The sequence below is a fragment of the Colletotrichum costaricense genome (genome assembly GCF_030867565.1).
Source record: "Colletotrichum costaricense strain IMI 309622 chromosome Unknown Scaffold_5.1, whole genome shotgun sequence".
Lineage (NCBI taxonomy): Eukaryota > Fungi > Ascomycota > Sordariomycetes > Glomerellales > Glomerellaceae > Colletotrichum > Colletotrichum costaricense.
The window spans coordinates 575,231-587,578 of NW_026848234.1; the positions used below are offsets into that span (position 1 = coordinate 575,231).

The following is a 12,348-nucleotide window of genomic DNA, read 5'->3' on the forward strand; positions in this document are numbered from 1 at the left end:
TGCGGGCTAGTTGTTTCTGGTATCATACGATCAGCTTCATGGACCCGGCAAATTTGATGCACCATCGGCGCTGCTCACCTTTGGTTTGAAAAATTGTCTCTAGCGAAGTGGCATGGAAAGCTGCTTGGGCGATGGACATTTCTAATGTTGATACTGGAGCCTGCGTCTTCTTGTAGTTTTTCCGTGGGGGCAAATACCTGGATATTGATCAAACATACTCATGTCGCTAGACTGTCGTCAACTCCTTGACGCCAAGGACATGAAGGCTCGCTGATGGGCCCAGCAAGGAGCCTAGATTAATGATGGCTTCTCAGGCTATTCTCACCCAACCAAAATCACTTTTGCATATTGCAACAGTAGACCTAGTCGAGCGCACGAATCATTCAATTTTGCGGCTATAATATCACCCGAGAAGGGGGGGGGGGGGAGGCGGCCAACTCGGATACAAGAGGACCCCGCGAGCTCCGGAAGTATTACACTGTTATCCCAATCTCTTCCTCTGCCACGTACGCAACCGTATGAACAGAGATCGTGACGGCGATATCGGCTATGACGGCAAATTCCCGCCGAAAGATCGCAGTCGTACACCCTTGACTGATGCATGGGACTTGTCAATGGGCGTGGACATCAGTTGAGCAGACAATGTTAAAGTCATTTATCGCAGGTGTGTGAAAGGTCAATCTACTATATGTAAGTCTCATGGGTCCTCAATGTAGACCACATGCTCGGCTACAGGGAATTGCCTCTTACCTTACCTTGTACGAGGACCTCGTTTGGAGGTGAACTAGGGTTGAAAAGTGGAATTTAAACTTTAGATACAAATGCATTACAATCCTAGTGGAAAGCATTGCCGGAATTGGGTAGAAAAGTACGCCATGAAAATTGTAACAATTTTGTCGATTACTGCTCCAGTAGCCATTGTCCGCTTGTACTGCAAACTCATTGACTTTATATGCTAGCGCTAACTATGACCCCGTGCCCGTACGGATGGGCTGCTCAGCTAACTCATTCTCCTGGAGGTACAGTGGGGTGCCACTGTACTCCGTACGATAGGTAGACCATGACACAGGCGGGTCATTATGAAATGCCCCTGAAATTGCAGCCCTGACTCCTGCTGGACGCTGAGCCCCTGTTAGGCGGCCTGGTAACGAGTCAGGGCTAATTTTGAGTGATGCGGACCAGCCCAGAGTCAAAATGCTTGTAAGTACGCGGTAATCAGCCCAAGAAAGCCAAGGTTAGGGCTCTCAGTGTGGAAAGCCTTAGGCTAGGGCTGAGCGCTTCAGGACGAAAGATTGCGATTGGTGGTCTGATCCAACTTGAAAGACGTGTTGCTGGAAGATCGTCTGAATACTCTTCAATTTCTACAGATAGCAATGAGCCGCAACTAACTCCATTCTCAGCAGGAGGCTCAGAACGCCGAAGACCAATCCGTCTGGTGCATATCTGCTCAGCGCGGGCATGTTCCGAAGTTCCATCGCAAGTCATCATATACAGTAGCTGGATCTGGGTCTGTTCCACAACATACAGGAGTTGGCAATCAAACTTACTTTCAGGTAATACGATACATTCTATCCGTACGGAGTGCTCCGTACTTATGGAGCCGTTCAGTGCCACAACCTGCCGGTAACCGGGCTTCCGGCTTTACGGTTGCGAAAAACGCATGCTGCACTGGCATGACACGAAGCTCCATCCGGGCCGCTACTTCCGCTTGGCTTAAGAACCCTCGGAACTGCCCCGCCGGCACTAGCCTCCCCTTTTTAGCCTCATTCAGAAGACGAGAATGAAGCTGTCGAGGACGGTGCACTGTATCACTCATTACTGTCTCCAACTTGTGTAGTTGTTGAAATCTCATCTTCGGTCCGCATTTGGCGGCGGGCTGGCTACCAGCCTAGCTATAGGGTTCTGTGCGTAGAATAACAAGCCCGCTCATGTGAATGCTTGTCTTAGATCGGCACTATGGAGACTGGTGAAGTGAAAACTGATAGCTTGACCATGCGCGTATGGAGAATACGCTTCTCGTTCCCGTGCTCTCTTTGCCAAGCTTTCCTGCGTCGTCCGAGGTGACATGGCTTGCGTTGGTGTAAGTCATCCCCCGCGTGAGGCATCATGGTTTGAGAACGCGGATCCGATCATGTCTCGGTAGCTTGTTGCTTGGAGGGCTTAATAACAAATTCGACAAAAGAGGGAGCCCGCACCTCAGGCAGTTTCGACTGTCTGGGAAAAGGATCGAAGAGACACGAAGGCATCGATAACTTTTTCTATTTTGAAAACGAATGTAAACGGGCGTCAGATTCGGCGCCATTGCGTGTGACCAACCACCCAACAGGCAGACAAATACGTGGTCTGGGCAGTCTCAACTTACACGAAGACAGATCTTCTGGAGTAGAAGAATGAGTTTCCAATAGTTGTTCGTCAATGATAAACAACAGTTGAGGCCATAGGTCTTAGTAGAGATTTGCAGTGTCTTTAGAGGCCGCCAATGCACATATCTCGCTGGAGACTTTGATCCGGTGACTGAAGCCTGCCTTGTGCCAACTGTTGTGGCTGCATCAGTGCATAGTGCTTACTGCAACAGTCGCTACCGAACGATGCATGGTGCGCTAGAATGCTCCAGCCCAACGTTGTGCAGTTGACTGATTTCTTAGTTACCAAAACAAGACTTTGGGGGAAGCCATCCATTGGCCAAACCATCTCGAATTGAGGTGGTGATATGCAGGCTGCGAAGGATCGCTGCTAGCTGCATGAGAGGGCATGCAAAGTGTATCTACCCCCTCTTTACCGAAGGGCAGCCTGCCTCGTTGTCGTGATTGATCACAGCATGCCGCATACAATACCCTGTGCTGCTTGAGGCCAGCCAAGCGATCAACTATTTCTCCTTGCTGTCGCCTAAGCTCTCGGGTCTTTTCTTGATCACGCAATTCCACCGGCCAGACCTTGTCCGAATTCTTTCAAGATGGAGAGTCCAGTTGATAAACCAAGATACCAGTATCGAGACCTTGACTGGACCGCAAAGGAGATCCGCGTAGTCGAGCTTCTGCCCGGTACTTTCCAAGAGAGAATCCGCATCAAGTTTCACCATGTCGCTCTAGCACCGCGGCGGCCTTCCGCAATCAGATTGCCCCCAAGTCGCGATGAGATCCAAAAGACCCTTCCATCAGACTGGATCGTCCGGGTCTGTCTCGATGGTCGCTTCATATTCGAGCGCATCAAGGATTACAAACCAGAAGAGCCCTACGAGACATCCTGGCTGCACCCCGTGACGGGCGTCGACCCAAACGTGAGCTTCGACGATAATAAGCTCGAGTATGAAGGTCTATCGTACGTCTGGGCCCCTGAAGGCAGCGAAGAAGATGCTCTCGTCCTAGAACCAACAGCCCCGTCCACGGGCGCGGCCTCGTCGAGCCTCAGCATCAGGCCGAACCTCGCCGCGGCCCTTCGTCACCTGCGATACCGCGATATTCCAAGGCGCATGTGGATCGACGCGCTGTGCATCAATCAGACCGATCTCGAGGAGCGCAATAGGCAGGTCCACATCATGTGCGACATCTACCGTCGTGCAAGTCACGTCGTCGTCTGGCTGGGGCCGGAGAGGGAGGACAGCAAGATCGCCATGGCTGCTCTGCGGCATCTCGGCGAGCAGGCCGTCTACACCGAGCGCGGGGCGTGGAGGACGAATCCGCCCGGTTGCAGTAACCCGGAGCTGGCTCGCGCTTCGGTGCCGCTTCCATACGACGAGCAGACCTGGCGGTCTATCACGAACCTGTTGCAGCGTTCCTGGTTCGAGCGTCTTTGGGTATGGCAAGAGGTTCGTCTAGCTGATGAGCGCTCTTTCATGCTCTGCGGCCCCGATAGCATCTCGCTCTCTCTGTTCCGTCGCGCAATCTTTTGTGCCAGCGACAAGAAGTTCCTTCCGAGCAATGAGGTGCGCGGGCTGATTCTTGACGCTGTCGAGGTGATGCTGCCATTCTCCAACCAGCCGTTCTTTCGAGAGCTGCAGACTCTCAACTGGAAGGGGTGCGCGAATCCCCGAGATAAGATCTACGGAGCATTGGGGGCTGCTCCGGCGGCGATCAGGGAGCGCATCACCCCGGATTATTCCCTGCCAGTTGAGAAGGTGTATGGCCAGTTCTGTAAGGCATATCTCGAGTGTCTGGAGAGGCTGGACTTCCTTGACCGTTGCAACATCGACGCTCGCGAAATTGATGGGCCTACCTGGATTCCAGATTGGTCCGTCCCCGTCGATAGAGCCGTACGGCTTCCGTATGCCGATATCTTTTACGCAGCCGGAGCTTCAGCGGCAGAAGTCAGCTTCAAGTCCGGAAATGGCGTAAATGACGACACGACCATGGATGCCGCAGGAGTCTACTGCGGTACCGTATCGTTCGTAGGTCAAAAGTCACCCCCTGACTCCGACGGTCTTCTCGCCGCCGTGAAAACTTGGGAAGCAGAAGCACTCTCAACAGAGCAATACACACCGACAAACGAGAGGGCCATAGACGCCTTCGTCACTCTTCTTGGTTTGGGATATATGATTGAGAGGTGGCCGCAGTGCAACAGTCTTCTCACGGTACCCGAAGCGGCAGACCTGTACGGCAAGGAGTTCATCAATGCCAAAGGCGATGCAGTCTCCCATGAGTCGCTCAACTTCATCCGCGTGCGGCACCGGTATTTCATCAAGACGGACACGGGATACATGGGTACATCTCATGCACGGCCAGAGATTGGAGACAAGCTTGTAGTCCTGCTGGGTTGTCCATCGCCGCTGCTTCTACGACCGGATCCAGCGTCAAGTTCAGAGGATCAACAATACAGGGTCGTAGGAGCGACGTACACTCATGGTCTAATGGATACAGAGGCACTGCTCGGTCCCTTGCCAGAGGGTTGGAGGGTACGTATGGCCAGGGAGTCTGGGTTCTTTGACTCTATGCATTTCTTCTCAACAACCGCGGACAAGACGACAAAGGAGGATCCGAGACTCGGCGAAGACCCGGCAGTCTGGGAGAGGCTTGAGGCTGTGAGGACGGGCAATGACCCGTGGAACTTTGCTCGATATCGCAGTCGGAAGACAAGGGAAGTGATCAACTCGGATCCAAGGTTGACGGTGGACGCCCTGAAGTCACGGGGTGTTCGTGTGGAGTGTTATAGCTTGGTGTAAGCCTGACCACAGATTATACGCAGACTGATGTCCAATCCTGGACTCCGTATTCTCACCCTTGGTTTCATTCTCGGGAACATGATTGTGTTGTAAAGTAATTATTGGAATTTCAATCACTTCACGATACCATGTTGTATTTGATAGGCATTATTATTACCAAGAAGCTTCTACCGTTATGAGAGCAGCATGCTGCTATAAGCAGTGCAAGTCGACAACGCAACATAGGTGAGGTTCTAATCATTCCACACACTGCGAGTCTCTAACCGCTCGCGTTGTGTTTCACACATTGGCAGGTGGTACTTTCCTCAAATCGTTAGGGCGAGTGCATGATTGCCTGTCTGGACAGCCTGCGTCTCACTCTACCTACCTAGCCACAGTGAATCATCTGATGATCGTCACCCATGTCTACACAATATGCCACAAACAAAGTCTAAATACCCCCTCAATCCCATTCCTATCATCAAGAACAGCAGGCGCCCCTCTAGGTCGGGGGGTCAGGACAAACTGGCTGGGTGGTGGAATGGTTCAACAATCAATTACCCCTTCAGCCTATTCGACTGGCTACGAGTTCGAGTCCGCATACGATTTCAGTATGAGCACTAAATAACCGCCAAGAGATGTAGCCACACCGGTGGTGAACTCTTTTTGATATACTCAACAACCAGCTGCTCCTGCGAAGTCCCACTGCCTCTCTCTTGATACTTATGTCATTCAGATATTGGTTTCTATAGGTCTCATATAGTATACCTCTTAACAGACTGGAGAAAGTTTAAGAGAACCTTGGTTTACTTATTTCAGTCTCTTCATCAGAACTCTCAGTACCAGCAGTGCGTGGTGGTGAAACGGCTCGCCAGTGGAATCAAGTAGACCCAAAGATCAGACCCACACCCGAAGATGAACGGCGGACATAGCTCAGTTGGGAGAGCGTCAGACTGAAGCGGGTCGCTCGAAAGAGAGCTCGGAGAACTTCATTCAATCAATCTGAAGGTCGTGTGTTCAATCCACACTGGCCGCATCTTCGCTTTTTGCTGTTCTTACCAACAGACTTTGGTCAGGGAAGATTTTCGGCCAAGTGGGGTTACCTATCTGCATGCACGGATGGTGGTGGTGGTGATCATTCGGGCTGAATCAAGCAAGGTGAGTGAGTGAGTGAATGAGGTCGGGAGCCTGGAGAGGTGAGAGGGCTGCTGACTAAGGCATCCCGTAGCTTGGGCTCCACACGCCCCTGGAGCCGCCGCAACGGCCCGGCCCCACCTTCCAGAATTTTGCGTCAGTCGCGGTCTGGAGCTCTCTTTCCCCATGCGCGTCAACTCAACCTAGAAGGCCCTTTCAATCCTGGGCGGTTGCCTTCTTTACAGAGCTCCCTGATTGAGGTCCCTTTCTCACCGTCCGACCCGTCTTCTTGCCAGCATCACCCTTTAGTAATATTTCTACATTCATTTTCTTTATCGACTCCCATCACATTACAACGCAGTCGGCGAGCTCTACCCTCCATGGAATAGATCAGACGTAGCGCAGGATATCAATCGACTCGGCGAAGATGGAGAAGGACTTGCGTCTGCGCCTTGTGGTTCGGCGCCATGCCGTGCCCGATGTCAAGCTTCTCTGGAACGTCACCGCCAACGATGACCTCACCATCTCGAAGCTCCTCGCCCTGGTCAACGATGTCGTTCCCCTCGAGAGCGGCGAATGGGGCCTGGAGGACTACGCCGTTGAGCTTAAGGATGCCTCTGGCGACGGCTTCGAATGCGTCCACTATCACCTTGTCTCCAAGGTACTTAAGGACGATGATCAAGTCATGTAGGTTCACGAATTTATCGACTCTCAAGTGCCTGTCGATAGCTAACACTTACTAGTATTCGCCCCCTCCTGACCGGCGACCTGAAAAGACGGCGACTCAGCGGGCGACACCAGATTTCCGCCGACGGAAAGCACCTTGTCGACGGCCTCGCCTTCGGGCGCCCCTGGCTCAGAGCCCCCCGAGACCGCCCTACTGTCAGTCTTCCTCCAAGAAAGAAGGCTCGAATCACATACATCAGCGAAGATGAAGACTCCCCTTCTGAGGCCGAGGCAGAGCGGCCGATGCTGGAGTACGAATCCACAAGAGCACAGGAGGATCCCTCGAGCGTCCAGCTCCGCACGCGGTTCTACGATGCAGATGTAGGCAGCGACTCTGAAACAGATGAGGATGATTTTGAGCCTGCCGCCGCCGACGATGACGATGATGGCCTGGACTCGGATAATGATGATATTCAGGATGAGCTTCGTATGCTTCGAGAAGACAATGCCGCCGTTCGAGAAGGCGACATTCTCGAAGAGCTGCGAAACATTAGAGACAGGAGAGCATCCAGTGGAACCGCTAGCAGCAGGCACTCGTTGGAGACGTCTGATGACTCTCCAGTACCGTCAGCGAGCAATGCACTAGTCAGATCTGGAGGAAGGTCAAATAGGTTCCAGCTAAACTTAGACACGCTCGACAAGATTGCTGCACTGAGAGCCGCGTTCCCTAGCGCTCAGGTCTCGACGATCGAAAGGGCGCTTTTGAGATACGGTGCGAACTTCGCTAGAGTATATCGCAAACTGAACAAGACATTCGAATCCCGTCTCAACCTCCAGCAGACTTTGGACCATCAGGCGAGGAGTCTGTCCAGCAGTCCAATCCGACACGCGAACTCGAACACGGGGCGTGAGCTCGTTCTCCGGGAATCGAGCCCACTTGCTCGATCCTCTCACGCCACATCCCATGACCAGGATGAAGAGGAGGAAGAGGATGAGGATAGCGATGAAGCTTCAGAGTCCCTAAATCATAATGCATACGCCGATCGTGCTTCGATTGGCAGTGACGAAATCTCAACTTCGGACTCCGAATCAGGTTCCGACGGCGCAACATCTGATTCTGATGAGGAGATGGGCAACGCTTCCGAAAATGATACTGTTGCCTCTTCTTCCGATGACGATTCCGACAGCGAATCAAGTCAAGCGGGAGGCGGGGGGCCTATTGCGGATGAAGACAATTCAGACTCGGCCGACGAAGAAGCCTCGAGCTCAGACGACGAATCGAGCTCCGACAATTCATCCAGCGATGAGTCAAGCGTGGCATCTGCAAAAGACCGGTTGTCCGCAAAACAGGCCGCGATCGTCGAGGTCTCATCCCATTCGTCGTCAGATTCATCTTCAGACGACAGCAGCAGCGAAGATTCAAGCTCGGATTCCGAACCTGAGGAGCTTCCCAGCAAGACCCTCTCTACCCAACGGATTCGTCTTGAATCCAACGAAACCCTGGAGCTGCAACAAGCAGCACCAGTCGCCGCAGCCCAGACAAAGCAAGATCAGCCCAATGTGCCTCCGGGTCAGGGATTGAGCAAGACGCAAAAAAGGAATGCGAGGCGCAAACTTGCCAAGAAAATGGCCGGCCAGAAGAGGTCTCCGTCGGCTCAGAATAGCGAAGAGTTCTCCCCAGCGGAGATGTCTGAGGTGCAGGCAGTATTCTTGGCAAGAAAGCAAGCCTTACTGAACGCTATTGCATCCGACGGCCCGGCTGAGACTAGCCAGGAGAAGTCCCTTCAGATACCCGACTCTGCACCTCAAGATATTGAAACATCAACTGCTGATGCCGACATGATAGAGGCTTCACAGAGCCCTGTTGCGCAAGAAGCTGCCTCTCAGCGGCGCATGAAGCCCAATGTTGGAGCTGCCCGCCGCATGCTCATGGGATCTTTGGGGCTCAAGAACCCGAAGAACAAGGCTGACGAAGACAAGATTCGTCAAGATTTGATGAAGGGTGTCCGGCCTCACACCAACGCTCGTCTGTCAGAAGGGGCTTCTCAGCCTAGCGAATCCGCAGAGACCCAAGAATCGGTACAGGAAGATCCCGAAGCATGGCGCGAGAAAATCGCTTACCGAGCCGTAGAATGCTGCCACGACGGGGTCGAGCTTTCCGAACCGCCCTTCCCTTTTGTCCAGCGTTGGGACCCCCAACAACAGGTGGAAGAATGGTTCGGTTCGAAGAATAAGCGAGGGGGCAAGCGTAAGCGCGTACAGCGCGATCAAGCTCAATATCAAGAAAATGCCGACTCTCAATCGTCGAAGAAGCGTCGCGTAACCGATGACATTTTTGGTGTGACCTTCTCCGACGCGATTGAGTCTGCTCAAGAGGGAGACACGACACTCAATTATGACGATCCGTCTGACGATCCACCAGCAACCAAGAAACCAGCTGAAGAAAGCCAGGCGACGGATATTGACGATCTCCCTTCACTTCCATCCGATCTGTCCACTCTTCCGGACCTTCGCCCAGGAGAAGCCAAACTAGGCATGGTTGTCACTTGGAAGCAACTGGTCTTGTCATCACAAACCAACTGGCAACCCCAAGTGGTGAGCTTGACCGGCGTTCTCGTTAGGATCTATGATGAGGACGCATCCGATCTTGAATTCATATTGGCTCATCGTGATCGAGGCGTCGATCGGACCGAGAAGACCTACGATGAAGAGACTGGGGAGAGAGTTTACGATCGCTTTGAAGCCCCCGATGATGACGAGGATGATGAGGATGCAGAAAACGAACTCGAAGAAGGACATCGACGCGTGAATTATCTAGAACTGATCGAGCCCAAGATTGTACAGTTTCCTCTGGAAGATGACACAAAACAGGGCGGAAACGAAAAATCCGGTGCCTCGGAGGGCGAAAGTGGCCCTACAGACAGCGTCATTCACGAAACCATATACGACGGCCAAAGCCAACCGTCTCAGGTTCATGGAGAAATTTCCGGTCAGTCCGAGGTGGGTGAAGTTGGAAGTCAGTCAAAAGTCGATGCAAAGGGAAGTCGAGCCAGGGCTAATACGGACGAACAACAGCCTCAAGTCGTCGTGGGTAGTGACCCCCGTCTTGATGCATCCGCGGACGGCGATGAGTCTATTCAACTCGATACACACTTGAATGGTAATGACGACAGTATGAACGAAGGCGACGTGCCCACCCCCCGAGCCAAAGGCCAATCGAAAAACAATAGTACAGTGCCGACAACAGACGACGACTCTCAGAACTCCAATGCCAATGCCCTCTCCATCTCATCGGATCGTCGTCATGAGATCAGCATCATGATCGAAGAAGCAGGCCTTCGCAAAGATGCGTCACCGTCAGTCATTCGTCACAAAACAAGCAGCCCATCCCGCCAGTTGCTCGACCAGCTGCAAGCTGCCAATACACCCCGAGTCATTTCAAAGTCCCCGCTGTCCCAAGACAGCGTTGCGGAAAACGTTGCGCCAGCGCCGGATAATAGTGGAGATGCGGCTACTAAACTTGCCGCTGAAGAGGTCATTCCGCCGCCGTCATCTGTGAGTAGCATTCGCAGTGGTCGGCAACTCGACCCGGATGACTTCAGCTTTCATATGGGAGACGACGACACCCAGCTGATGAGCGACGCTGGTCATGGGTCCCCTTCTGTGGACGCATCGACTCCGAGAGCCCAGGTCCGCACGCCAACCAGAGGTAATGACACACCTGAGCCGAACTCGGGCGAGAAGTCTTCTCTTCCGTCACTGGAGAGCCTGTTCAAAACGGCCTCGCAGCGAAATTCGCAGAAGACCACACAGAGCCCATCCAAGTCCCAGGTATTGTCGGTGGCAGAGTCACGGAAGTCCATTGTTTCTCGCGATGAAGAATACGAAGCCGCCATGCGCCAAATCGACGAGGCTAATGAAGACGGTGAAAATGAGGTAGAAGAATATGAGTCGCCCAATGAACTTGGGACAGCACGGAAGAAGCTGTTCCCCAAATCGAGCCAGCCAGAGGGAGTGACTCTCTCTGAGTCACCAGACTTGCCAGATCTCAAGCCGACTAAGTCAGTGCCCTCATCACTCGTCGAGGTGGAGGACATCAAGCCCCGTCGACTACGTGAGCGGGTCCGCACAGCCTCTCCATTTGTGGTTCCTCCTGGATCGCAGGTAGTTACATTATCCTCGAGCCCGCCTAGCTCGCCGCTGGAGGAAAATTACGCGGAAGACGATGTTGACGAGGACTATGAGGAAAACAACAGCAGTAGTCTTCCGCATGGATCCGGCTGGGTGCAGAAAAGCAAGCCTCCCAAGAACAACCCGCGGACGAAGAGTGTGCCGGCAGCGAGAGGCACGGCCAAGACGGCGACTGCGGGTAGATCCGTTCCGTCGAGCTCGATGCCCGCGAGATCCGCCGCGAAGGGCAAGGGGCCACGCAAGTCATCGGCAAGGTTCTAGGAAATGTTGTCTGGTAGGAAGCGTTAGGCAGATAGTGTGGCGGGGCGTCTGCATGTGTATGTAATAGGGGGTCGAGAAGTTCTCTCGACATGTTTACTAGCTTTCTCTTTGCTTTGAGAAATAAGGATACCCGTACCCGGCAGGGTACTCTGCATTAATGGAACATGTTGTGCAAAAGTCAACGTCCTCTATCCATTCACGCCGTTCTTGCATGGGCTGCGGTGCAATCGTGCAAGTGACCCGTTTGATCGAAACAGGTTTTGTGGAATTCCGGACTAGTAGGGTGTAGATCTACGGGTGTGCTTGCCGCTGTAACATCGCGTCGGACGCTGTCGCCTGCATTGTTGCGTGTAAATCACTCAATGTGGGCGTCTTGTCAGCTGTATGCGACGAGTCCCGCTGTATGGGCTGCGGATCGGGTCCGAAATGGACGGACCACGGAGTTTGAAGGTAGCCGATGGCCGAGTCTGGGGAAATAAGTCCGTTGGTGGTCGGTGGTTGGGGCCGGTTGTTTCGCCGACTGGCGTTGAGCTGATGAACCTGTGCGTGCCACCCGTGAAGTGAAGGATCCCTGAGCTTCGTGGTTCGTCTTGACTTTTTGCTTTTTGACGACGACGAATAAGCTTATTCTTGGCATTCTCATAAACTTTCACGTTTGCGAACCTTGGTCTCCGTCAATCAGCCAATGACAGGGGTCTATATCCCAACTAGACTGGACCATTTTCCTTGCTAATTTCGAAAAAGATAAACGATGATAACTGGCAGGGAAGTAGGGGGTGAGGAACAGGCTCTCTACCAGTGTTCCAGATGTCGACGCCGCTATCATCGTACGGAGCATCTTGCGCGCCATGTCAGATCTGTGCATACTAAGCAGAGGCCGTATACGTGTAGGGTCTGCGGGAAGGGGTTCGGCAGATTGGATGTTTTGAGGAGGCATGAGACAAACACTCATGATGGCGGTG

General features: G+C 53.0%; 3 protein-coding genes across 3 annotated transcripts; 2 read left to right on the plus strand and 1 right to left on the minus strand.

Moving 5' to 3' along the window:
* Positions 1-2,953: 2,953 nt before the first annotated feature.
* On the plus strand, positions 2,954-5,155 carry CCOS01_05311 (uncharacterized protein; the record flags this gene model as incomplete). Its single annotated transcript, XM_060453491.1, has 1 exon — positions 2,954-5,155. One exon carries the CDS (start codon positions 2,954-2,956, stop codon positions 5,153-5,155), a length of 2,202 nt encoding a protein of 733 aa, XP_060315263.1.
* Positions 5,156-6,695: 1,540 nt separating this feature from the next.
* Positions 6,696-11,386, plus strand: CCOS01_05312 (uncharacterized protein; the record flags this gene model as incomplete). The annotated part of the gene is made up of 2 exons (XM_060453492.1): positions 6,696-6,955; positions 7,012-11,386. 2 exons carry the CDS (start codon positions 6,696-6,698, stop codon positions 11,384-11,386), a joined length of 4,635 nt encoding a protein of 1,544 aa, XP_060315264.1.
* A 649-nt stretch (positions 11,387-12,035) lies between these two features.
* CCOS01_05313 (uncharacterized protein) lies at positions 12,036-12,338 on the minus strand (the record flags this gene model as incomplete). The annotated part of the gene is made up of 1 exon (XM_060453493.1): positions 12,036-12,338. The coding sequence occupies one exon, from the start codon at positions 12,336-12,338 to the stop codon at positions 12,036-12,038; it is 303 nt and encodes a 100-aa protein (XP_060315265.1).
* Between the last annotated feature and the right edge of the window lie 10 nt (positions 12,339-12,348).